This window comes from Phlebotomus papatasi, chromosome 1, assembly GCF_024763615.1.
Source record: "Phlebotomus papatasi isolate M1 chromosome 1, Ppap_2.1, whole genome shotgun sequence".
Lineage (NCBI taxonomy): Eukaryota > Metazoa > Arthropoda > Insecta > Diptera > Psychodidae > Phlebotomus > Phlebotomus papatasi.
This window is the reverse complement of record NC_077222.1, coordinates 53,686,660-53,713,215: the sequence shown is the minus strand read 5'-3', so window position 1 is coordinate 53,713,215 and position 26,556 is coordinate 53,686,660. Positions and strand designations below refer to the sequence as shown.

The window sequence follows — 26,556 nt, the reverse complement described above, 5'->3', positions numbered from 1 at the left end:
TCCAACCATCTAGCTTAGCTAATTTAATTTTTCAACATAAAAAATTAAAAAAAAAACAAAAAAATAATCAGGATTGTATATTAATGACAAGTGAACTATTAAATTGTGAACAATTATTTCAATTGCTTGTTTAAAAGTTTAAAATCATTGTAAACTTGGCTCAGTCTCTTAGTTAGACCATCGTATTACAGTCCAAGATTCACTGTTTTTCTAACCTATAAATGTAATATTGTTACATTGTCGGACAAATTCGCCACTATTAAACTTGTTAATAAAGTATTTTGAGATATTAGGCGAAAATATTAACGATTAAATCAAAAATTAAAAAAGGAATCTGTAGATGTGGAATCTTAAAATTTATTCGAGGCACAAACTTCGCTTACCATTAATAATTTTATTTTTTTTAATTCCTTAATTCATTAATTAATCTAAATTTTTAGAATATTTTAATTATTATAATAATTATATGAAAATTTTCAAAAATAATAATGTATTAACGATCACTATTGTTTAGTCTTTCCTAATAAGTATATGAAATTGTTTATATTATTTAATAACTCATAAATTTTGTTGAATGATATTAAAAAAAATTTAAATCACATACTGCAGTGTAATAATTCTACTGATTATGTATGATTTTAATTTATCTTCCCATTTGCTTATTTATCCCGTATTCATATCACTATATCAAAGTCCTTGTCAAATGCAAAATTATATTATTATGTGTAATGCTTTTACTATGCTTTATGAAATTTCGGTAATATAGTATTTTTTGTTTGTCTCTGTAATTCCTTTGTTACGGAGAATGCCAATTCTTGCGATAACATATTGTCCTTCTCCTTCATTATGGCTTTGGTGTATCACAAACGAATATCCTTGTTCATTCATCGTTCATTGAATTTTATCTGGGCAACCATTACGAAGAGAATCTTATATACGTGAATCTGTACATCTCGCATACAGAATTGATTTTACGATAATGATCTTGTGAGCCTGCAATGGAGAATCTTCATAATACACGAACATTAAAAGATAAAACAAATTATATCTACATATCAAAGACATTTTACTGATAGATTCTAAAAGATTTTATTGATCAACAATTTTAAATCCAAATTGACAGTAGTCAGGATAAAACTATGTAAAAATGAACTTGATATCAACATCCTTTAATATCCAGTCGTTATAACTTTTGCCGAAACTGACAACGAATGTTTAATTTATCAGTCTTATCGCTCTCATTCTTTCTATCTTTTCGAAAATTTGGAGTTGTTTATAAAAAAAATGCTCACAATAACCTCTCTCTCTTTGGTCCGTATGTTCATAACCGTATGTATTTCCTATTTTCTGTATGTATGCAACCGTACGTGTTTCCTAACCGATTTGATGAAGCTCAGATTTTCTTTAAAAGGTTTTGGATTCCCAGATTTTCTGAATAGCCAACTTATTATGATTAAGTAATAAATCGAATACAAACGGATAATAAATGTGTAATAAAGACCATTTCCCGGGAGTATGATTTTTGTCCGTGTAACGCTAAACAACTTTCTTCATTGAAATACAAGTAATATTTTATAGCATAGCATAAAAACCACGAGTTCGAGCATTTTTTTTTAAAGCTGTTACGCTACTATTCTATTGTATTAGCAAAATTTTACTATTTTTCTCGAAAACTTTTACTACTGCATTAAGCAAGAAAGCTATGAATAACATATATTTTATTTCACCACAATACAATTTAAAATCAAGTGTAGGATTACCGTAGGAAGAACTATAAGATGTTTATTCCTAATCTCAAATAAGTTTAAATTAAATAGTCATTCGTCTAAAATTATGAATAAAGTTTATTAAAATCGTGAGATGCTTTTGAATTTTGCTATTTGACCCCTAATTAAGTTTGTTAAGAAAGGAGCATCGATTTGCGATTTTTGCAATTTGCTGACACTTTTTTTATGGGCCAAGCGACATATTTATTAATTGTTATGTCGAATGGGAATTGGGTCATTTGCCGTAAAATGTTATGTTATTAGATTAATTTTGCCTTCAGCGATAGATTTTTTGATGTTTCAATTTTCCCTCGTGTCAAGTTCCATTGAAACATGATTCAATTTCTACTGAGCCACAATTTTCTCACTTGAATGATTTTTCTGTTGATGGTTAAACTACGTCGAAATTATTCTTATCCACTGTAATTTGTAGATCATGTTGGAAATTCAACATAAATTCAAACCAGCGCCTTTAAAGATGTCGAAGAAAGCTGTACTGAGGAAAGAGTGTTTCTCTTCACTAAAGTATACTTAAAAGACATAAATTAACATATTAATTATTGGAGTTACAATTTTCAATGTAGACTGGCTATACCCACTATTGTTTAGCCGTCTTTTGCATTATACTATAAATATCGTTTTACAAAAGAGGGTGAGTGGAGAGTAGAGACGACCAATGATGTCGTAAATTGAACATGTAAGTTTCATGAAAATTACCTCAGACTGCGCTATTTCCAAGTTAAAGAACAGAATGGACGTCTTAGAATCATATTGCATATATTTAACAAGTGCTAAAATGAATCATTAACAGTTAAAGTTGGAAAAGTGAATCTTCTTTGATGAAAGGATTAAAGTTTTAATTGAAAGAAAACCAAAAAAAAACAATATAGTAGATAATGTGAATAGAATACAATGGAAAGTGTTGTTTGACGATGAAATTTTCAAGAACCAAAATCACCATTCTTGCAAATACTTTCACCATGAAAGCTCTGTCTATGCTGATAATCATCATTTGGCGAATAATTTTCGGTAAGTGATTTTGGCATTTTCATCCTATTTTTGTCTATTTCTCTGAATCAATTTCCCATTTGCTTCGCTCGTTGAATTAACATGGCTAAACAATGACGACAATTAAAGGAACAGTTGAGCATATTTAAATACGAAGTGTATTATCTGTAAAAATAGAGAGTAATTCAGACTACCAGGCGCCTCCATTCCGATTGAAAGCTTTCTGATATATGGTAAACACTATGCTTTTCAAAATGTACACTCCATACAATGACATACTCAAAATTTTTCGCTTGAAATTATTTTACGACCATTTACGACTTTATTGGTGTACATCTGCTACTGACGCCTGTACTAATTTTCTATACTTGTTATCTAAAATCATTTTCTAGAACCCACAATTTTTCTGATGTAAAAATTTATCGGGTAATTTTGTTTTATACTCATTAACAAATTAAACCGATTATCCAGTACATTTATCAAATGACTATGGCTCTTTTTATATTCGATCTGTTGAGTGTTATGACCCAAAAGTACTTACGTAAGACGATAATGGGAGCGAATATCTGATTTTATTGCGTCAAGTCCAAAAGAGGGCCATATACATGAAGTCCCTTCCCCTTGATTTTTAATACCAGAATTTAGAGTTAGATTGTATTATATTTACAATAAAAAAATATTCTTAGTGAGATTTAGAGACAAAACAGTTAAGGTATAGTAACTTGTGGTTTCTGGTGGTAACTTGTGGTTATACTTTTTTCTTGCTATTCTCTTCAAAATTTCCGATAACTTGTATTTTTATATGTAGAATAGAGAGCTTAAACGATTGTCTTCATATTTGCACATTATTTTTTAATAAACGTTGAAATTAATTGATTGCATTTAAATGGAATTAATTCCAAGGTATTTACTACTCACCAAGTAACAAATTATTACTCTAGCTCAATAATGATTCTCTCTGAATAAAATTAAAAGGTTGCTTAAAGTAAAAATCGACAGTAGAAGTGACAACTAAGGGTTGTAGGGGAAGGTGCCCATGCTTCGTACGATCCCAAGCTTAGTGACTAAATTTTTCCAATGTTTCTGAATAAATGTGACTATAAAAAATTAGATACTTATTTCCCCTAGTTTTCAAAATATGGGAGCGATGAATCACACTTATTGAGAAACATAGGGGAAGCTCGCTACCTTCGGATGATTTATGCTTCGCATGAACCATTTTTTTAATGCGGTTTAACTTAATTTGGCCCATTATTATATTATATTTGAATAGCTAGTCCAATGCCTCAAATTTTCTGGAAAGAAAAATTATTGAATTATTGATTTTGAAATTATTGTTATTGATTAACTTGAGTAGAGGAAGTCTTTAAGGATTCGCACACACTTCTCCTTCAACAAACACTTCATATTTGTTTCGTATCTCTTCAATGAATCTAACTTAATTTTTTAGGAAGTGTCTGACTGAAAGCTAGCTAACAAAATAAATTGCCACTCAGTCAAATTTATTAAAGGAATATGGGAAAAATATAAAGTGTTTGAAGCCAGAGTGTGTCCGAAGCCTAAAAGCATTTTCTATAGGGCCAATCCATCTCAAAACGACCGAAAAAATCGCAAATCGAGGGGTCATGGTCTTAGATGTTTTTGAATTTTACATATGTTAAAGTACACGATAAAAAGCTCGCCTTTTCAGGGAATGTAGTACTCAATGTTACTGATCAACAGTAAAAAAATCAAATTTTTTTAGAATGGGGTTTTTGAGAAAAATTAATTTTTAAATTTTTTTAAAATTTTTTTAAAATACCGTTTTTTTTTTCGTCCGAAAAAAAAAATAGGGGTATATTATTTTATCGTGTACTTTAACATATGTAAAATTCAGAAACATCTAAGACCATGAAGGGTACCCCTATGGTCGTCTTGAGATAGATTGGCCCTATAGTATTTTTGTAGCAATCTCGTCCTACACTTTGCGAACATAATTTCCTCTAAGACGCACCGACACGAACTTGCATCCCTCTCCCTAAGGACCTTCAGCATTTTGGTTAGACGTTCTCGTATATTTTTTTTTCTGGTAGACCCATTGATTGTGCATTAAACTCTTTCTCTGTCTCGATATTTTCACCATCTCTTTATGACGTCATCTCTCACACGGTCACAGACGAATTTCACTATCAAAGGAAGACGAATTGTAGAACCAGATTGTGCTCCATTCACACTTCTCCCTTTGTTCTTAAAACTGTGCAGTTATCAATCCATCATAGTAATTGGAACATTCAGGGTTGAACTCAGCTTGTCAATGGTAAGATCGTATTTTTTCTCCTCTTTCTCTGAAGGAATATAAAAATTCCACGTCCTTGATATTTTCCAAGCTATAGATCTGTATCAATAGCTTGAGACTTCGGATCAGCTACATCCTGTTTTAGGTTTTCACTAATGGTGTAAATTTTTTTTAATGATGTAATCAAACTTCTTCATGGTAGTGTCAAATATTTCTTTTTGGTTCGAAAGCTCTTCTCTCACCACGCGGATTTCTCTATATACGTTTCCATTCTCATTTTACGAATCGCCTTGGTAAGATCCATTCGAGAATCATCAATTGAACCACTTCGCACTCACTTATTCCGTTACTTTTAGCATTCTGGACATCTGGACATTTTTGATTTAGTTCCTGCGCAGGTGATTGTGTCTTCAATCATTCCAATTCAGATGATGCAGACACTTGCATTTTCCACATTCACAGTATTATTTTCCCTTGCGATTTTCCCACTGCATGGCAAAAAAATCGACATTATCTCAAAAAATCGTGAACCGATAAAAATAGTAAGACTTGCTGACAAAGAAAAAGAGTCTACATTCTCTACATCCATTCCGATCCACAGACAAAGCTGAAAATTCTGAAATGGAGTATTATAAAAGGGAAAGTGCTCGAAATTTCAATTTTTCTATCTCTCATCTTCCTTTCTCGAAGCCCTTGATACTTTCCACTTAAGTAGTCTTAAAGTCTCTTTATCTTAGTAAATAATATTTACTAAGATAAAGAGACCTTAAGACTACTTAAGTGGAAAGTATCGAGGGCTTTATTATTCTTTATTATTATATCAAATACTATTTTAGCATTTAAATTTTCAATTTGCGACTTTGTTATATCTCCTACTCTATAGTCTATAAGGGAAGAGCACCTCGGATCGGAATGTTAAGAGACATATTCGATATTTAGTTGAAAATATACGCCTTAAAATACTATTTGATATTTTTGTGTATGCTAATCGATGTATTAGTGATCCAATAAACTATATCTGTGCATTTGAATTTTAAATTTTCAGATCGGATCGTCAGAAATTTAATTAGGTGTTTCACGGAAAATTGATTTTATAAATTAAATCTGAGCTAATGCACTACATTCTCGTGAGAGTTGATTGATAGGAAGTAGCTAATTTTTTTTAAAAAAATCATTTGAATTGGTGCAACAAAAAGATCATAACCTGACGATCCGAGAAACACTACACACAGAAAAAATTTGACTCTAAATTTAAAAATATATAAGACTCCAGAAACTTTAATTGGACGTGAATCCACTAAGCGTTTAAATTCAGAAGCTATTTGCCAATGCAATGGGCTAGAATCCCTATCTATTTGACGCTAAGAGATCGGGAGTTTAAGTTCAGCATTAGCTGAAAAATGAAAAATGTCTTGAGATTTGCAGATTACGATTAAAACTAAATGATCAAGGATTTAGGATTAGGGCATTGGCATTCATTGGATGGTATTTGAAATTAAATTCCTAGGTGTTTCTGTTTAAGAATTTTCCATTTTTCTGTGTGTACCGATCGCTGGTGCACTTCCCTTATTTTAACTTTGAATACATAGTGAATACACTATTTTTATCGTTCTCTAAACTGTTTTTCTGTTGGGTTATAGTTTTCAAAGTGCTATTGTCTTATGAACTTTTCCAATTTGACCAATTTAAGCACCCTTTTATTCACATTTCAGGATTCGGTTTTCTAGAACCCTAAAGTTTTATATGAATTGTGCTGCGCAAATGGTATTTTTAATGTTAACGATAATACATCTCTCGTTATTTAATTTTTAATTTTCTGGACTTCTAACTTCAGAAATTGAGGAAAGGGTAATTCTGATTTCCTGAATGGTCTGGTCCTGCTTTATGTTCTGTATGAATACCACCTCAGATGGAAGGTGATGAAAAGGAATGATTTGGATGAAAATGGTCAAGAGACTATTCATGCAAGTCTTCAGGATATTCACCAATCTAAATTTAATTAGAGAGTAAACAGTGAAAATATGAAAATGATCATTAAAAATCCTTTGAATAGAAGCTGACCATTGAGAAAAAGAAATCTTTGTCATTGAAAATATTTGAAAGAATGCAAAAATTACACAAATTAATTTTATAAAATAAGCAGTGAAGGAGATTGAACATTGTGTAGAAAAATGTATTGGGGATAACCAATCACCTTTCATCGGTGATATAAAAGAAAATTAGCGAATAAACACAAGAGATCTTGACCGCGCACATGAAAAAATATTTTCAACCATTTCTACTAGCTATTTTTGGATCATTTTCACTATTCAACTTTTTTTTCTACGCCAATCCTAGACATTTTCCTCCAATACATTCCATCACAATATTGTGGAGTTAGTGTAAGTACGCGTGAAGAAAAACTCAATGGTCTGGTGCTACGAGAAATGTTAATTAAAAGTGAAAACGAAACTGTGTTGAGATATTTGGCCAGAAAAGATTTGAGCACTTTAATTTGTGTGAGGATGAAAAGCGGAAATTGAAATTGTTTGAAAGTTACTATTGGTTGAAAGCCCACTAGTTCTTAGAAGTTGGCGTAAGAAAGATTTTAAAAGTAGGGCTAGTAGTATTGCAAAAGTTGTTGGACAAATCATTTCACAAAATCAATATTTTTTATACATACATAAATTATGTATACGTTTCTTAATTTATCTCTATTGATAGAAATTAAAAATTGATTATAGTGAAATTATCGTTCATACTCGAATATTAAAAAGTGTATGAGCTTATTGAAATGGATTCAGTGTCAAGTTTAAACGCCAACTTGCCTTTGATTTTACAATGTTGATTTAATCCAGACGAAAATATGCAATTCAATTGATTTATTCTATTTATAAGAGGTTTCCATCGTATTCGCAAATGCTCTTTTTGTTCGTAACATGTGAGGTTGCAAAATCTTTCAGAAAATATTTACTTAAGTTCCGTACAATGACAATCACTGGGTTTTGCAATATTGAGAACTAAAGGGAAATTTTAAGAATTATAGATAAATACATATTCTGAAGTAATTTTAAAGCACATGAAAGGCTTGATAGTAGTTTTTTTGCCCTTTAGGGAAAACAGAATGCAAGATATCAGGAATATTGCATACATACAGAATACTCTCGAAGTCAAAAGTCAAACACAGAATAGTAAAACATGGATAAACCTACGATAGTCATATGCGTATAAAAATCTCTATTGCTGTTTTTGTAGGGTCATTATACGGAATCTAAAATTTTTAGGAAAAAACACTCATGATGTATTTTTTTTCATATTGACTTGTAGAAATATGTAAACTTCCCACTTTAAAAGAAAATGTAGTCAGAATTCAGAATCCCGTTGTAGGATGGAATAACTACTTCTCGTCGATAGGTTACAATAAAATAACCTTAATTAAAGCTTATGAATCCTTATTGTAAAGTTCCTATTTAAATTATTATTGACGTAAAAAATGTTAAGAATGATGCAGCATATCTAATATTGAAAAATAAACTACTTAAAAGTTGACGATTTTTAAGTAACTCTTAACAAAAGTCCATTGTATAAAATAAAATAATTTATTTTAAATGCCTTTTTCTCAAAATTATATTTTAAAACACGTCTATATAGTAGCAGAATTCGAATAACTTTTGTCCAGTGATTTGAAATTTTTAAGGTAGCTACTTAGACTGATTCTTTAGAGAACTACATACATAGGTTAGTAAGATTGATAAACAATTATTTTTTTTATATAAAGAAATAAAATGGATTTTTTTAAACTAAAAATTTCTATAGCTATAGGGGAAGTGCTCCTAATTTGGGACAGGTTGTAATTTTGGACACTTTAAAGCCGTCTACACACTGCGGAGCAATTAAAAAAAAATGCTTTTTTTAAAGAAAATTTCCCAAAATATTGCAGGCACAACCGTCAATTTTTTTTAAAGGGAAATTTTTACGAAAATTACTTCCAATGTGTAGACGTCATAATGGTAAAGTTAGACAAGTTAGGTAAAGTTTTGTTTTTGATAAAACGGTTGTTTTTAGAAACTCAAAAAAAAATTTTTTAATGGCAAATCCAAAAATTTGATATTTCTATTGTTGGTTAGTACAATTAAGGTACTACGTTACCTGCAAGGGGAAGATTTCATTTGTGAATTAAATTTCTTAAAGACAACTTAAATAAAATTAAGTAGTCAAAATCAAAAATTGAGGTTGATACTTTTTTGAGGGTATGTAATACTCAAATACTGATCAACAGTAAAAATTACGAAATTTTGAGATTTTCAATTTGGTGAAATATTTCTTTTATTTTTTTTTGAATACATAATTTAAAATCGAGTATATAAAGTATCAAGTATAAAATGCAAGTGAGAAATGATCATGACATGTATCTTTAGCGCTGTATACAGTAGACTCTCTCTCAATCGGGAATATGGGGCAAAATGTCATCCGGTTTAGCGATAGAATTTAGTGTCAAAGCCTTTATAAATTCCACAAAAAGCGCTCAATTATAAAGAATCACGATAAAATAGGAAGAACTACAGCGAATTTGAGTAAATTAGCTTCATAATTAAGCGTGAAAACTGTCAACAAAATTTGTCGCCCGATTGATAAAGAGCCGATTGAGTGAGAGTCTACTGTATCTTAGACTAGGAGTTTTGTTTAAGTCAAAAGAAAAAATATGGGAATATTATTTTTTCTTGTTTTTTTTTTTAACATATCTAAACCTCAATAACATCTGAGACTATGAATTTACCCCCTGCATGTTTCGCCACGGATTGCCCCTCCAATTAATTGTCTCTAAGAGAGTTGTAGAGTTGGCGATTTCGAAAAATGCACCTTATATTTTGTTTGAGCAGTCGAATATTTAACTTAAATATTTAAATGTTGTTTAACTGAAAATTCAGTAGGGTACCACAAGTGCGAGTGACTTTGACCCCTGCGGGTGATTTTGAACCCTCCTGTTCGTAAGCTTTTCTTTTTAGAACTTAAGGGTGGTCTTTACGGGTCCAATTTACCATGTCTGAGCGGTGAGAACCGGTATTAAACATTAGAATTAAAGAAAAGCTTACGAACAGGAGGGGGTCAAAGGTCAAAGTCATCCACGGAGTAAAAAAGTCACTCGCACCTATGGTATGTCCTACATTCATTTATTTTTCGATATATGCATATCAAAACACCTTTATTTGTTTAAATGTTTAATGAGTGTGTATAGCTTAAGGACATTTACGATATTATTCCAAACTTTCCGTCTTTCAAAAGCTAAAGATAATTTTCGTACTCGATATCAAGAAGAATCTAGACGAGGTTGTAAATGTGATTGTGTTAACACGTTAATAATTCTAGGAAATATTTAATTTTACTTATAATTTGGTGAAAATTTTAAAGTAAAGTCTGTAAGCGAGAAATTATTATGTGCATAATGAAAATAAACCAGAAAATATTACATATAATGAAAGGTTTACGTCAAAATTGATTTCAAGTGTGTAGTGAAGTTCGAGTCAACTAAGTGTGTGAAACAAATTATATCTAGTGAAGAACACAAGTAGAGACTTACAAATATTTTCATTTGGGAAGATTCTCTAGGGGGATGTTCAGAAGAAATTGCTTATTCTTGTTGGAAGTATATTTACAATTATATTCTTTTGTTTGATTATTTGTGAATTATTTCGCCTGGTGTTTTTGGATTTAGTTTAAAATTTCTCAAGCTGCAAAAAAGACAGCTATCACATAAATTTCTCAACTTTTGATAAGTATTTATATTTATTTAACCATGTGTCACTATTAATTTTTGCCTTGACTTCTGCATTGCATCTCTGCATTAACAGAAATATAATATATTGGCAGGGTAAACGATAAAATTTATCCAAGGGCACAACAATTGGTGGAAAATTGCAAAAGTAATCAAATGCATGGAAAGGATGTTCTCCTAATATCTTATCAAAAAACCAATATTCAGTGCCAAAATACTCTGTAGATTCAATAACAAAACCAATGCTAATGGTTAATTGTTGTAACTAGTTCGCTTATATCAGATAAGGTTCATCAAACTTTTTTTTCCCAATAAGTCACTATCTTTTCTATATGAGGTATTACCTTTCACGGAGGTGATTACGGATTTTTTGCTACCCTCTTCATATTAGCATTGTCAACTATATCTTGAACGATTGAGGTGAGAATTTCGGTAAACAACAAACAACCATCCCTAACTTTATTTTTCATATTACGCACATTTCTGATAATGTTTACACACTCCTCGAAATATGTCTTCGTCCTCACGACTTCCTTCAGCGAAACAATTTGTTGCTCTCCTAAATAGGCTTATTAACAATTAAACATAACAAAGGTGTGCTTCTTAATTGCGCTGCGGCGCAATGTGTCTATATTTACACGTCTTCATTGGCGTCAAAACGCCTCGCTCGACGTCTCTCTGTTTAGTTCAGAAGATAAACTACCGCAATTGCTAACACTCATTTGCTGACAATTAACAGGCAAGGTTGGGATATCCCTCCCAAAACTTCCACCCAGAACTTCATTAGCTTCCTTGACAGGTGAATCTGATAGTCCAAGTGCAATAGCAGTTTCACACGAAGTTATTTTGGTAAATTTCATGTATTTAAACTAGACGATTAGGAATTTGAAAAGCAATTTTAATGCCACGTAGGTTGAAGAGTACGGATTAACTGAGAATTTGCAACACAAAATTATGTATTCGGTTAGCTCTTACCACTCTTCCTAATTAATAGAGCATGATATTGTGGTTTATTTATATGCATATTAAATAAGCTTAGGATAATTAATAACATTGATAATTTGTATGTAAATTTTGAGAAGTGTACCTTCCGTTATAAATCCTGTAATTTTTAAAATAAATTAGTCCAATAATCAGATTTTCAAAATTTCAATTAGAAAATATTCAATATAATTATTATTAAAAAGTTAAATCGTTAAAGTCAACAATAAATTTGACGGCTTTTGAAACGCCGTCTCCCGCCTAATTCTCATGGCTGTACAGGTCTTTACAGTTGCGTTTAGGGATAATAAAAAATAAAACCATTGTTTTAAAAAATTTTATTGGTTCATAATCAGAAAGATGATCTGGATGATCAGAATTGCAAAATGTCTGAAAGTCTTTCAATTACTGGTCAAAAATGGCCCAGTTTTCAGTTAGAAAAATCTTTTTTTTTTTAAATTAGAAATATCTTTATATTACTATATGTTTTTAAGGCTTTTTAACACTAAAATTATAAATGGACAAGAATTTTGTTACTAAATTTTATTAAAAAAAATAAATGTTTGTAATTCAGAAAATATAGACTTTTCTATAATGTTCCTCAATATTTTGCCGGTTTTAATAAATTGTTAGAGGGAGACCGATTGCTCCCCTCCACAACTCGTGTGAGCTCTTTCCTCTTTTATCATCAGTCCCAATAATTTATAATTGTTCCCCCTCGATCACTCTTATTCAAATCGTCAATCAGTCAATATCGAAGTATATCAAAGTGAATTAATTAATCTCTGTGAAATATAGTGAGTTTTGTTAGTAAAGTAGTGTTTCTGGAAAGATCTTCACCGCCTTTTTATTCAGGAAAATTTGGGCAACAAGTTGGGATAGTCTTAACTAAATTTTATCCCTATTTCAAGGTGAGGATAGAACATCTGGCAACAAGTTGGGATAGTCTTAACTAAATTTTATCCCTATTTCAAGGTGAGGATAGAACATCTGGCGAACGAGATGGCTCAATCCGACGGACCCAAGATGGAAACACTCATGGCCACCATGATCTCTCTTCTTGAGGAGATGAAGGAGCAGCGGAAAGAATCCAAACCAGCACCTTATCCTCAGGCTTCAAAAGAAGTTGCCACAGAAGCACTTGCTCGGGGAATCACGCCATTCACTCACGCCCCGGAGCAGAATTTAACGTTTGATACCTGGTATCAGCGTTACAAATCGACGTTTCTGGAAGATGGCAAGGATCTCGACGACGCAGCGAGAGTGCGGCTCCTCCTCAGGCGTCTCGATGCCACTTCATATGAGAAGTATGCGAGCAATTTATTGCCGCGTAATCCCTCAGAGCTTTCATTCGAAGAAAGTGTGAAGTCTCTCACGAAGCTCTTTGGCAAGGGAGAGTCACTTTTTTGCACCCGCAGGAAGTGTCTACAGCTGGTTATCAAGGATTCTGATGATCTGACTACGCACGCAGGCATAGTCAATCGTCATTGCGAGGCTTTTCGCCTTCCTGAATGCACCCCGGACCATTTTAAATCGCTCATCTTTGTCTTAAGCCTCCAGAGTGAAAAGTTTGTGCTTGTGCGTGAACAATTGCTCACAAAGTTTGAGACAGAGCCTTCAGAGAATATCACGCTGGAATTCATGGTTGAGGAGGCCAGGAGACTTCTCAACATCAAGAGCGACTCCAGAGTCGACGCCCCATCATCCAGTGTGAATAGCATCCAAAAGAGTTCATCTTCCAAGAAAGATCGTCCTCATCGACCTTGCTATCTCTGTGGGTCAATGCACTGGGTTCGGGATTGCCCACATACCGCTACTCGATGTACTGAATGCAATACCGTTGGGCATAAATCTGGGTATTGTCCACCTCAACGGAGTAAAGAGGGGCAAACTCCACAGAAGAGCAACTCACAAAAAAACAATTCACAGAGGATTAATTCCAACAAGAGGCAAAATAACAAGGGCAAAAAGCCACAAGCCAGAACAAATGCAGTTTTTTCTACGAGGCAATTTGGGAGGAAATTTCTCTCTCCTCGGGTCAATGACCGACTTGTGGACTTTCAACTGGACTGTGCAGCAGATGTATCAGTCATTTCCCTTGAGACATGGGAAGCCATTGGAAAGCCGAAGCTTTTCCCTGCTTCCACCTGTGTGAAGGATGCCCAGGCTCATGAAATTCCACTCGAAGGTGAGTGTGAGTGTCGTATCAGCCTCCTGGGCAAGATCATCCAAGGTCGCTGTTTTGTTTCACGCAATACACGCACCAATCTGTTTGGCATTGAGTGGATAGAAGACTTGGGATTGTGGGATATCGCTCCCAGTGCCTTCTGCAATTCCCTAAAACGCGATATTGAAACCGCGCAGGCTGTCAGGGATCTACAAGCGTCTTTTCCCATCGTGTTTAGTCCGGAAATGGGGCTTTGTACCAAAGCTTCTGCCACTATCCACCTCAAGGGCGATGCCGTGCCAATTTTCCGCCCCAAACGACCGGTTGCTTTCCACATGATGAGTACCATTGATGAGGAACTCGAGCGTCTCCAGTCATCAGGTATCATTACACCTGTCGAATTCTCACCATGGGCAGCACCGATTGTCGTAGCTCGAAAGCCAAGTGGCAAGATTAGGATCTGTGGGGATTATTCCACTGGACTCAACGAAGCAGTCGAAGCAAATAATTACCCAATCCCTGATCCTGATAGCTTGTTCAGCCGCCTCTCTGACAAGCAAATCTTTAGCCACATCGATCTTTCCGATGCCTACCTGCAAATTCCCGTCGACGAGGAGTCCAGCAAGCTACTCACAATCCACACTCCCCGTGGCTTGTTTCGTTTTAACCGGCTCCCTCCCGGCATTCGCAGTGCTCCGGGAATCTTTCAAGAGATAGTCGAACGGATGCTTCAGGGTATTCCGGGTGTCATTTCTTATTTCGATGACATCTGTGTGGCCAGTTCGGATGCAGAGGAACATTTTTCCACGCTCAAGGCAGTTTTTAAACGTCTCCAGGAATACAATTTTCGAGTGAAGCTGGAAAAATGTAAGTTTTTCTCCAATGAGATCAAATTCCTCGGTGTCATTGCAGATAGAGATGGACTGCGCCCTGATCCTGGCAAGGTAGATGCTATTGAGAAGATGCCAGCTCCCAAAAATATCCAGGAACTTCGCAGCTTTCTGGGTGCTGTGCAATTCTGGGGGAAGTTCGTGCACTCAATGAGCGAAATTCGTGCCCCCCTGGACCGTCTTCTCAAGAAAGGAGTTTCATGGCGATGGACAAGGGAATGCGAGCAATCTTTTAGGAGATTCAAGGACATTCTGAGATCGGACTTGCTCCTGACGCATTACAACCCGCATCTTCCGATCATTGTTGCCTCAGACGCATCATCCCATGCCATTGGATGTGTCGCTTATCATGAATTCCCGGATGGAAGTCAAAAAGCTTTCTATCACGCGTCCCGGAAGCTCACGGATACCGAATCTCGATACAGTCAGATCGAGAAAGAGGCTCTTGGGATCATCTTCGCAGTCAAGAAGTTTCACCGCTTCATTTATGGGCGCAAATTCACCCTCCTGACTGACCACAAGCCTCTGGTGTCTGTCTTTGGCAACAAGAAAGGCATCCCTGTCCATACTGCAAATCGTCTCCAACGTTGGGCTCTGATCCTCCTTGGATATGATTTCGACATCCGCTACACTTCTACTGACCGATTTGGACATGCAGATGTCCTCTCTCGACTCATCTCTGCTCAGAGACGCCAAGATGATGAGGTGATCATCGCCATGATTGAGTCAGAGACAGCCCAAGACGATGCAATTGCCAGAGATGCTGCATCTCATCTCCCTGTGGACTTCAAGATGGTTTTGCGTGCTTCTCAGAATTCTCCAGTACTTCAGGAAGTGGCGAGATACATCACTGGAGGATGGCCATCTTCACGGAACTCAATTCAGTCCAGGGAAGTTTCGAAATTCTTTAGAATTCGTGATGCTCTCTCGTTAATTAAAGGTTGTGTATTTTACAGGGAGAGGTTGGTCATTCCTGAAGCATTCCGAGTCAAAATACTGAAGCAGCTACACCAGGCGCATCCAGGCATGGCTCGCATGAAATCCCTAGCGAGAGGATATGTATTTTGGCCTGGAATGGATGAGGACATCGAGCGTCTAGTCCGGAATTGCCAGGAATGTGCCACCGCCAGTAAAACTCCCGTAAAATCACACCTTTCTTCTTGGCCACTCTCTTCATGCCCTTGGCAACGTATTCACGTGGATTACGCCAAGTACAAAAATGAGTACTTCCTGCTGATAGTGGATGCGTATTCCAAGTGGCCAGAAATCTTCAGGACTCCATCCATGACCACCGCAGTCACTATCGCCAAACTGCGTGAGTGCTTCGCACGATTTGGTCTTCCTGAGATTCTCGTGAGTGACAATGGCACACAATTTGCCAGTGATGAGTTCAGTGACTTCTGCAAGAGGAATGGCATCAACCATATTCGCACTGCACCCTATTCTCCAGCCAGCAATGGGCAATGCGAACGTTTTGTGGACACTCTCAAGCGCTCATTGGAGAAACAGAAGTCCCTGTCAATCGAGGTAGCTCTCCAGCATTTCCTGGCCAATTATCGTGTCACCCCAAACGAAAATTCGCCAGAAGGAAAATCTCCCTCTGAGGTGATTTTTTCACGAAAGGTTAGAACAGTGTTTGACCTTCTCAAGATACCAGCTGAAGAGCCCACACGAAGGAATGAGAGAATGGAAGAAGCATATAACCGTCGTCATGGCACCAAGTCCCGTTCTTTCACAAGGGGGGAGGAGGTGTTTGCAAAAAGATATGCTCAAGGGGGTGAGAGATTCACCTGGGTATCTGGCACCATCATTGAGAGACGTGGAACAGTGAACTACAACGTTAGACTGGCCAATGGGACAATTATTCGAGCCCACATTAATCAGCTCAAACGTAGATATTCCGAAGCCAGTAGAGTTCCAGATTCTCTGCCACTCTTCACCACTCCACGATCCACTCGATCTCTACCTGAGAATTTACCAGAGCCTGAAACGCCAGCCAGTCCCAGAACACCACCAAGGACTCCCAAACCTGAACCCATTACAATTTCATCTTCTTCAACCTCGATTGGTACGCCATCACCATTGTCAGATTCATCAGCCACACCTGGACATTCCTCCGGAAACATTTCGGATCCAACAACACCTGAGCAGAATGCAGCAGAGGATAATGCGCGCCCAGTTAGGACACCGCTGTATCGCCGACGCCGCAATTCTCAAAGGATTGTCCCTACAAGGCTTAGTGACCGTTTTTGAAGACGTCTTCACGTCTTCCTCGAAGGGGGGAGGTGTTAGAGGGAGACCGATTGCTCCCCTCCACAACTCGTGTGAGCTCTTTCCTCTTTTATCATCAGTCCCAATAATTTATAATTGTTCCCCCTCGATCACTCTTATTCAAATCGTCAATCAGTCAATATCGAAGTATATCAAAGTGAATTAATTAATCTCTGTGAAATATAGTGAGTTTTGTTAGTAAAGTAGTGTTTCTGGAAAGATCTTCACCGCCTTTTTATTCAGGAAAATTTGGGCAACAAGTTGGGATAGTCTTAACTAAATTTTATCCCTATTTCAAGGTGAGGATAGAACATAAATATTTTGTATTTTGCAAAAAATAAAGATCACATCAAGTGCTAAAATTCATCTGAGTTTTGGAATATCATTATATTGCTTTAGATCTTATTTTTCAGTTTAATAGAGTTAATATTTTAATATAAATATATAAAGATTTGAAACTTACCATGTTTTTAACTCAGAGGAGATTTATATGGTCGTTTGTAATCCCTATTCTTTCTTAAAGCTTTAAAACTTCTAATACTATGGTCAACCCTTAAAAAGGATGAATGGGACACCGGTATCCAAAAACATAAACTATTTTTTCCGACTATTTAGAGATCATGATAACTTTCTATAGTCAAAAAAAAGTTTTTGTTTTTGGAACACCGGTATCTCACTCATTCTTAAAGGGTTAAGTGAATCAAATCAAACCCTTTTCAAAAATTTCCCAATTTTTGACTAATAGTTCAGAGTACCTGTAATAATGCTTAACATTGTTTTACAATAAAAGAAATTAAATAAATTTTTGGGACGTGGAAATTTCGTATTATACATATCGCATTTCTCATTTTCACATTATGATCAATAAAATAATTATATTTTACATTACAGTCTCAACGTCTTCGATGCTGCCTTCAATGGCTATTTCCGGAGAGATTTTGGAGACTTACAAGCCAGAGGGTGGATTTTCATGCATTGCCAGCTACTTCATGTGCAACGACTCAATTTTGTGTGTAGCTCAGCATTTGAATTGCAATCAGGAACCTGATTGTTATGACGGATCGGATGAGTGGAATTGCGATGATCAATCAGTGGATTTGTTTTATGATCATCTCTTCCGAAAGAACATCGGGGCACTTACAGATGATATTCCCTGGGGACAGTGTGGTAAATTGCTTTCTCAAATTATAATATTAATTCTAGATTGTCTCGTGAAAAAGTCATATACAGGTGCTGTGCAATGTCGGATTTTCAAGAATTTATATAATAATATAGCCCATTTAGCAAATATCTGGTGTGACTGGCTCAGGGAAAATGTGTTAATTAGCTAAGGTGATTTTCCACTCTCTGTCATATTATCTGGTGTTAGATTACAGTTTCCTCGAATATCCTGATCTCAACAGTACGTGCAAGTGTAAGCTGAAAGAGGTTCACTGTCAATTCCAAGGTCTGACGAGAATCCCATCGCCTTTACCCAGTTCTGGTATTTCTCTTCTGGAATTGAGTGGAAATCGTTTTGCCACCCTTGACAGTGCTTTCTTAGAAAATCTGCCACCATCCCAAAAACTGTGAGTGCAGAGTAAACACATTTGACCGTGTTATTTTCATGCAAGTAAATATCCACTTTATTCACTCTTATTAAATTTCCAACAATGCATTTCATCATCTGGTGATAATGGATGACAGAACCCTCAAGCACTGTTCCATTCGGGAGGTGAAATCTCTAGCATTCCAGCGATTTAAAGATGACTTTGTAGATATACTGTAAGTGCAGACATCTCTCAGCTAAACATGCAAATTCTATAACTGATGTTATTTTCTTCTACTAAAAGAATATATTTTCTACTTGCGTGATTTTTCAGATACTTGGATCAGAATCAAATTGAAATTCTACCAAACTTTCTATTTCCTGAAGGGACAAAGCTCACAGTTCTGTATGTCTTTCTTCGATATTTTTTTTATGCACAAATATAAATATTTATTGGCACATTAAACATCACTCTTCGTTTTTATTTATTTTTTTACATAGAATCCTCGCAAGCAACCGTATCTTTGAGATACAGAGCTTTGCATTCGCGAGTCTTCAGCATTTAATTGAATTGTGAGTATATATATTGTACGACAAATAACCATTTCAAAAAGATTAGAAAAAAACGTTGCTTGGGATTTTTTATCTGTGATATTTGCGGCGAAGATACATAATAGATGAAATTGAGAAAAAAGCTCAATAAGTGCTTTTTTTAGATCCAAAGACAGAAGGTTCAATTTCGATTATGTTATTAGAACTTTAAGCACTTTTTAAGGACGACGAGGAATCTGACAAACCGAATAATGACAAGGCTTTTTAGTTGAATAAAAAATTAAATTGATTGTGTACATTTGCAAATTTAATTTTGCAAAAATCCGTCTGTTGGAATTGAATAGTTTAAATTTACGATATTGAAATATTTCTTTATTTTAATTTTAAAGATATATATAAAAACAATAAATAATTTTCTTAATAGTTCAATAAAATTGTTTTCCCGAAGTATCCATTTCTTTTGGGTACCTAGATTGTAGGTCCGTCCTAGTCCCAAAAGACGCGAAAAAATTTAATAGTTAAAAATTGGGTCAATTTATTATTTTTCTCTGAGTTTTGAAGACAATATAATAATCTGATTTATATAATATATATTTAAAATTTACATATTTATTTCAGTAAGGATTTTATTTCATATAAATATTATATTTTTCGATGTTTGGATAATAATATTAATAGTAATTTATTGATTGATACACAGCTTATATAATTTTACAATAAGGACTATAAGGATCATTGCCTAAAGTACCTAAAGGTCTTACAGTTTTGTCAGAATTTAGAAATCAAATGTAAACTGGAAGATCAATATCACAGTATTATAAATTGTAATTGGTTGCATTTCCAGTGAACATTGAATTGAGAAAATAATTTAAAAAAAAACTAAAACTCAAGTAAGCTAAAAGCAAATAAAAAAAACAAGAGAAATAAAAAAAAATCATTTGATAAAATTTAAAGTTAAGTCACAAAAGTAATTTCAAGAAGAAGCTGATCAAAAAGGTTTATGCCTATGGTCTTGGGTTGTTCACCGGTGATCCATTCGTCTTAAAGGCTTAGCAATGAGATTTTCAGGCACAGAATAATAAGAGTAATTATGGGGCAATTTTACAGTAATCAATATCTAAAAAATTGATATGATTAATGGAGGCATTCTTTTCATCTCCAATAGAGACCTTCGGGATAATCGTCTCGCGGTGCTCACCGAAGCAGTGCTGGCGCCACTAATAAATTTGCAAATTCTGTAAGTAGAGAAGTTTCTTGACTCCGCACTTTTCCCCGTGTCCATGAAAAAAGTTCTTCTTTCACTTATTGAGGAAATTGACTCGTATATTTTTATCTTTCGATCGACGAAAAAATAGCTTCCTCAACGGAAACCGTCTCACAACTCTAACCAGTGGAATGTTGCCGCATTTGAAGAATTTAATAACACTCTCTCTGGCTGACAATCAAATTCGGCGCGTGTCGAAGAATGCTCTCAATCTCCCATCTTTGGAACATTTGTGAGTAATTGATAAGGATTCTGTACGTGTCCATTATAAAATCTCTGAACATGACAGTATTGCGCTTAAATCCCTTTATCAATTGAAAAATTGTAATAAGTCTCATCAATCTCTTCTTTATTGTCATCTGATGTAATTGAAAAATTCTTAAACACTAGGAGAATACATCGTGGAAAAATATACCATGTGCCTTCAATTTTTTTTTTCCAACTAGATTCTTGTCTGGAAATCATTTAATTCAAATCGATAACGACACATTCTACCTACTTCCCAATTTAACAGGACTGTGAGTATATCTTGAAAATGCCGGAAAAGGATGCGCACGGTTACGTATTTCTAACAATATCAAATATTTGCAGAAATCTGAACAACAACCAAATTGAGGGGTTTCAATTGAACGCTTTCAATGGAATTGAAAATTTAACATCATTGTAAGTTTCTAACGCTTCCAGCTGAATTTTTCATAGATTAAATGTAATAATGGTGTTATACTTACCATTTTCAGGTATCTATCTGGGAATCCCTTCAAGACAATTGATCAGAGGGTTCTTCATAATTTAACCCATTTGCAGCATATGTAAGTATAGTTGTATTTTCAATGCCATAAATAATCGTATGTTTAATTCTGCAATAACTTGTTTCGGAAAGTTTGTATCTGAAATCGCATTTTATTGTTCCAACTTAAAAGGAAGAGGAGTGAGCAATTATGATGTATGAAATATAAATTATATATCGCTTCTCCCTTAATTTTCTAAAGGTATCGTATTGCGTCTCGATACTCGAAACCCATATAAAGAGGAATACACATATTTATTTCCTCTACTTTTCGATATTTACAATTTTTTTTTATATCTTCTATCCTTTAGGCACTTGTTTTTTTTAACATATCTTTACATGTTCAATGATTTCCGTTAATTTGGTTCTTACAAGAGCAATAGGCTAAACAGTTAAAGATAATGGCTTGGGGTCTTGTACCTGAATTCTTCTTATATACATAAGTTGACTATTTCATTTTTACCACATTCTTCATTTTAACTTCAAATTTTCATTTATCGTTCGAGACCAAGGTTTTTGAACGTTTTTGAAAATAAATTCCTCTCACTATTTGAAGAAAAAATAAAGACTTTCAATTTTTACCTTTTCAATAAAGCGATTTATTTTTTATTTCCAAAACAATTTGGAGTACAGAATTCATGAGCGAAGGTGTTTCTAGCCAAAAGTATGAAAGCAATGAATATTAACAATATACAAACTTTGAAAATGATTTCTTCTAGAAATTAATAAAGAAATTCAAATCTTTTAAAATACATAATCCGTCTTCTTAGTAAAGAGTCTTTAGGTTTAGAGAAATGAAAAATAATACTTAGAATTATGGAAAAAAAATGTATTTGACTAGCTCACTGAAAACAGCATTTATTCTGAAAGGGTTAACTGATTTTACTAAACCTGATGGTCTTCGATTTATTTATAATATCTTAAAGTAGTATGAGCTAGTTCAAATAGATTTTGGACAAGCAATTCAATTTTACACGAAAATATTTCTTTGTAAATAAATATTTGTTTTATATTTCGTGATGATTTTAATATTTAGTTCAAAGTTCAAAGTGGCTAACATGGTAAGGTATGGTAAATGGGAAGAACATCATAAAATGTTCATATTTGTGAACTTTAACTTACTCCTGAGATAGTGCAATAATGACTTTATCAAATAAAACAATTCTAAATTTAGTTTATTAGAATACCTGTGTAGTAGTTAATTAACTAACAAGTTTAAGCATGTGACGAAGTATTAGGTGAGATTCTTAACAATCTCACCTACTATAATCCTAACAAAATTTCATGTCGTCCGATCGACCTCAAACTTGGCCAAAATGTGTTTCGCCACTTCCTGATCACGAATATATATGTGGCTATTGTACGTTCCCGGCCGGCCGGCCGGCCGCTCTTTGGAGCTTAATAGCTCCTAAACTAAAAAAGATATCGACTTGCAGTTTTCGGCAAAGGTTAAATATCGTATGAAAATTGCAACTTGGTGCATTGACCCCCCACCCCTCCTTCCGCCATTTTGAAGACCCCCCTTTTTTTGTTTTCTCAATAGTTCCGCCCCTATGGCATCGAGCGGGCTCAAATTTTAGTATGTTATAGCTGGGCCTTAGAGCTTTCCATCAATACCAAACTTAAGGTCCCCCGACCCCCCTGACCCGAGCTATAAGGGTCCAAAAAAAATTTCTTAAAATGGCCATAACTCCGGTTCTAATTATCAGAATTTAAAAAGTGAGGGCTTTTTGGAAAGCTCTCGTGAAATGCCACTTCCTCTTCTAACATCGCAAGTTCATAAAACCACCGCTAGGGGCGCTATTATTAAAAAGAAAATTTTTAAATCTTATAAGTTAAATAACTCAAAAATTCCATTGTGCATCGGGCTGAAATTTTAGTATGTTGTAGCCGTTGATTATACCTATCAAACAAAAAAAACCTTAAGTCGATCCATAACCCCTGACCCGAGCTATAAGAGGTCAAAGTTCGAACATTGACCGGCCTCTATCTCCGGTTCTAACTAATATAGCGACCTAAATTTTACCTTTTTGGTTTCGTCTCGATGAGCACTTTCAGATGGAAGTTCAAAAAGTCACCACAGGTGGCGCTGTGATAGCGTCAAAATTCATCGAAATTCAAAGTCACTTTTCTCAAAAACGGCATTGTGCAAGTTAATGAAATTTTAGTATGTTGTAGTCCATTCTAGGACGTTTCCAAAATGGTGCGTAAGTGCGCTGTGGTTAAAACAGAACCGGAGATATGAGGGGTCAAAGTTCACGAAATTCAAAAAATCATATCTCCGGTTCTATGTGACCGATTTTGATGACTGAGGGCTTAAACGAAAGATCTCACCAAATGCTACAACTTTCTAAAATATTTGAACTTCGTGGGACCAACACCAGGGGCGCCACAGTCGAAAAACCAATTTCAATATCACATAATCTCAATTATCTCGACTGTCGCTGAACTGATTTTGATGATTACTTCGACATAATTGTAGAGGACATTTGTCTCTACATTTCGTCCATACATCAGTTTCCGCTCAGACTACGCTATCACTCCGATTTTGCCGTTTAAGTGTGAAAAATTGATTTTTTTCCATAATAACGCTTTGAAATCACTCAGATGCCAATTTAACTGCCTCTACTCCACAAAGACACTTAAAATATGGTTTTAAATGGAAAGTCCCACAAAATACAACAATTCTTTGATATAGTTGAAGTTCAACAAATGAACACTTGGGGCACTCTGGATGAAAAAACAAGTTAAGAAACAAAAAACCTCGATTATCTTGGCTTCTGAGTAATCGATGAGATCATGTTCTATAGGAAAATTATAGAGTACATTCTGGTTTACATTTCACCCATATATATCACTTTTGTGCCAGTTCATCCAAATCCTTGATATTTTGATTTAAATACAAAATTTGTATAATTTCACGAATTTGATTCAAGATAACTGAATGGCGACTCACAATTTCAGTTCTGAAACGAATTTGCATGCACTCCGAGTTAGCTAACGTTAAGAATCTCACCTACATAAGCCGGTTAGGATTATCTGTCCCTTTTTTGCCATATTCTTCCTTTATAATATTGTGTTTCCAGAAGTTTAGACAGGAAATATGCTTATAACTCAATTAAAATGCATTTTGAGAATAATTTTGAATCCTGTTAATTCGGAAACACTTCCGTTTTGACCGGACAAAAGTTAATTTTAAACGAGTAGCATTAAAATTGAATGTTTATACTTTAAAATAGCTAATTTTAACTTCTGTAAAAGCTTTTCAGGAAGTTCTGTGAATTCAACAAAATATTATGTTACTATGAATTAAATGTATTCTCCAAAAAGTTGTACTTTGGTGCAGAAAATGAGTAGCAATAATTTCTGAGAGAATCATAAATTGATATTTCATATTTCATTATATTTCACAAGTTTTTTATAAGAAAAATTATAAAGGAAGTCATACGTTTCTCATTTGTTACTATTACTGACAAAAAAGGAGTACAGAAAATGGATGTGATTGAGAGTAATTGGTACTTTTTCGAAGTTAAATAGAAATCAATAACTGACTAATGGTTGATTGTAAATTCTTAAGTTCACCTGACCATTAATTTTGATAAATTCTAGTGTCTAGAGAAAGAGGTTTTTCCACTAAAATGATTGGTTTTCCTGTACTATTGCAGATACTTTTCATGGTTTCATTTGTGTCGAGCTGCCATGTATGTGAGGGTATGTGAACCACGAGGAGATGGTATCTCCAGTGATAAGCACTTGCTCGACAATCCAGTGCTGCGAGGCAGGTGAGACCTTAATAATGTTAAAGTCAAATACGTTATGTTTAATTACGTGTATTTGATAGATATTTTAAAAATTATTTACGTGAACGGATTAAACACTGAAAATGTTTTATCAAAATATCATACTGTTTTACAAGTAAAATTTCAGCCTTTTCTGTAAAATGGTATAGGGGAGTACGGGGAAGAGCTACATATGCGTAATTCTTAAAAATCTTCTAATATCTATCAGTACATGTATAAAATATTTCAATAGACCAGTTAATTTCGAAATTTCTAACCTTCATTTAGAGCAGGATTTGTAATGCAAAAAGCTGCCAGCAGCATGAAATTGCCCCACTCTCTCGTAATATTAATTGACTTAATACTTTGAGGCTTACTAATTTTTAAAACTCTCAATGTTTTTTTTGCGAAAGAAAATGCGCGTCCCATCTCTTTTATCTTTCATGAAACTTTTTCATTAGATCTTATTAGGTCTTATCATTCTTTTGTGTTTAATTGCGATTCCTCGCTTATTGTTAATTATTCATGTTGCTATCTTTAGTAACACACCTAATCAATATTCTTGTTCAAAGTACATTAAGATTTGATTATCTTCACAAGGTTCTGATTAGGATTCAATTGTCAAAAAATCGGATTTTGAAACAATTCAAACTTAATGTAACGCGGCGGTGTAAATGGTCTTTATCATAGCCTTTGAACTAGGCTTTCCAACGATGTCTTGTAAGACTGGTAAAAAGAAAAACAAAACAATTAAGTCAAGTAATAAAAATAACAATAATACACATATTTATCAAATGTACTAAGCCTTAAAATGTCATTTTGTATATATTTCTCAAAATACAAATGAATATAAATTCAAGAATTAAACAAGGAATTTCAATCAGTTTTCATTTTTTTTTTTTTTTTGAAAGAATTTATAGTCTAGTTATTTTGTCAGAAACCCTTTGAAAGGCAAGGGGTATTAATCAAAAAAGGTAGTTATGTGACACTTCTTTAAACACTGTCTGCTTGATGAATAAGTTTTCATAGTATATTACATAATTACAATTCGTTCAATATTTGGAACTCCTATAATAAATTCAAAGTTTTAAAAAGAAAGTGGGATGATTTTTCATGTTCTTTTTTTTTTGTAATTGAAATAACACGAGAATTATCTCGGATGTAATCACTGTTAAATATTGAAAATTTGAAAATATAATTTACAATTTATTTTCCATAACTTCTGAAGAGTGAATTAAAATTATAAATGCGTGTAGGGTAACTGTGCCAAATTCCGACCAGCTTGCAATTTCGGCCACCTTTTTTGTTTCTCGAATTTCCATGAACTTTTAGATTTTATGTACTCTAGAGTTTATATAATGCAAATGAATAACAAAAAATGTAGTTTCGACAAACGAGATGATATGAAAAATATATTGGAAAAATTCCCGAAGGGCAAGGAACTATGAGAATGAAGATGGCCGAAATAGGGCACCAAAGCTATGTCTATATTTTTTATTCATTTTAAAATGTATTAAGAATGATTTTAGAGTAAAT

General features: G+C 34.2%; 1 protein-coding gene across 2 annotated transcripts in view; it reads left to right on the top strand.

Moving 5' to 3' along the window:
- Window positions 1-1,025: 1,025 nt before the first annotated feature.
- The window catches only part of LOC129806418 (relaxin receptor 2), a 146,073-nt gene continuing 120,542 nt past the window's right edge, over window positions 1,026-26,556 (top strand). For both annotated transcript variants that reach the window (XM_055855008.1, XM_055855000.1), the window contains exons 1-12: window positions 1,026-2,795; window positions 18,002-18,277; window positions 18,480-18,678; window positions 18,797-18,874; window positions 18,973-19,044; window positions 19,140-19,211; window positions 20,356-20,427; window positions 20,546-20,686; window positions 20,901-20,972; window positions 21,046-21,117; window positions 21,192-21,263; window positions 24,907-25,023. In XM_055855008.1, coding sequence (XP_055710983.1) covers window positions 2,699-2,795; window positions 18,002-18,277; window positions 18,480-18,678; window positions 18,797-18,874; window positions 18,973-19,044; window positions 19,140-19,211; window positions 20,356-20,427; window positions 20,546-20,686; window positions 20,901-20,972; window positions 21,046-21,117; window positions 21,192-21,263; window positions 24,907-25,023 — 1,340 coding nt within the window. In that variant the 5' untranslated portion in view covers window positions 1,026-2,698. The remainder of the gene's footprint in view (window positions 2,796-18,001; window positions 18,278-18,479; window positions 18,679-18,796; window positions 18,875-18,972; window positions 19,045-19,139; window positions 19,212-20,355; window positions 20,428-20,545; window positions 20,687-20,900; window positions 20,973-21,045; window positions 21,118-21,191; window positions 21,264-24,906; window positions 25,024-26,556) is intronic.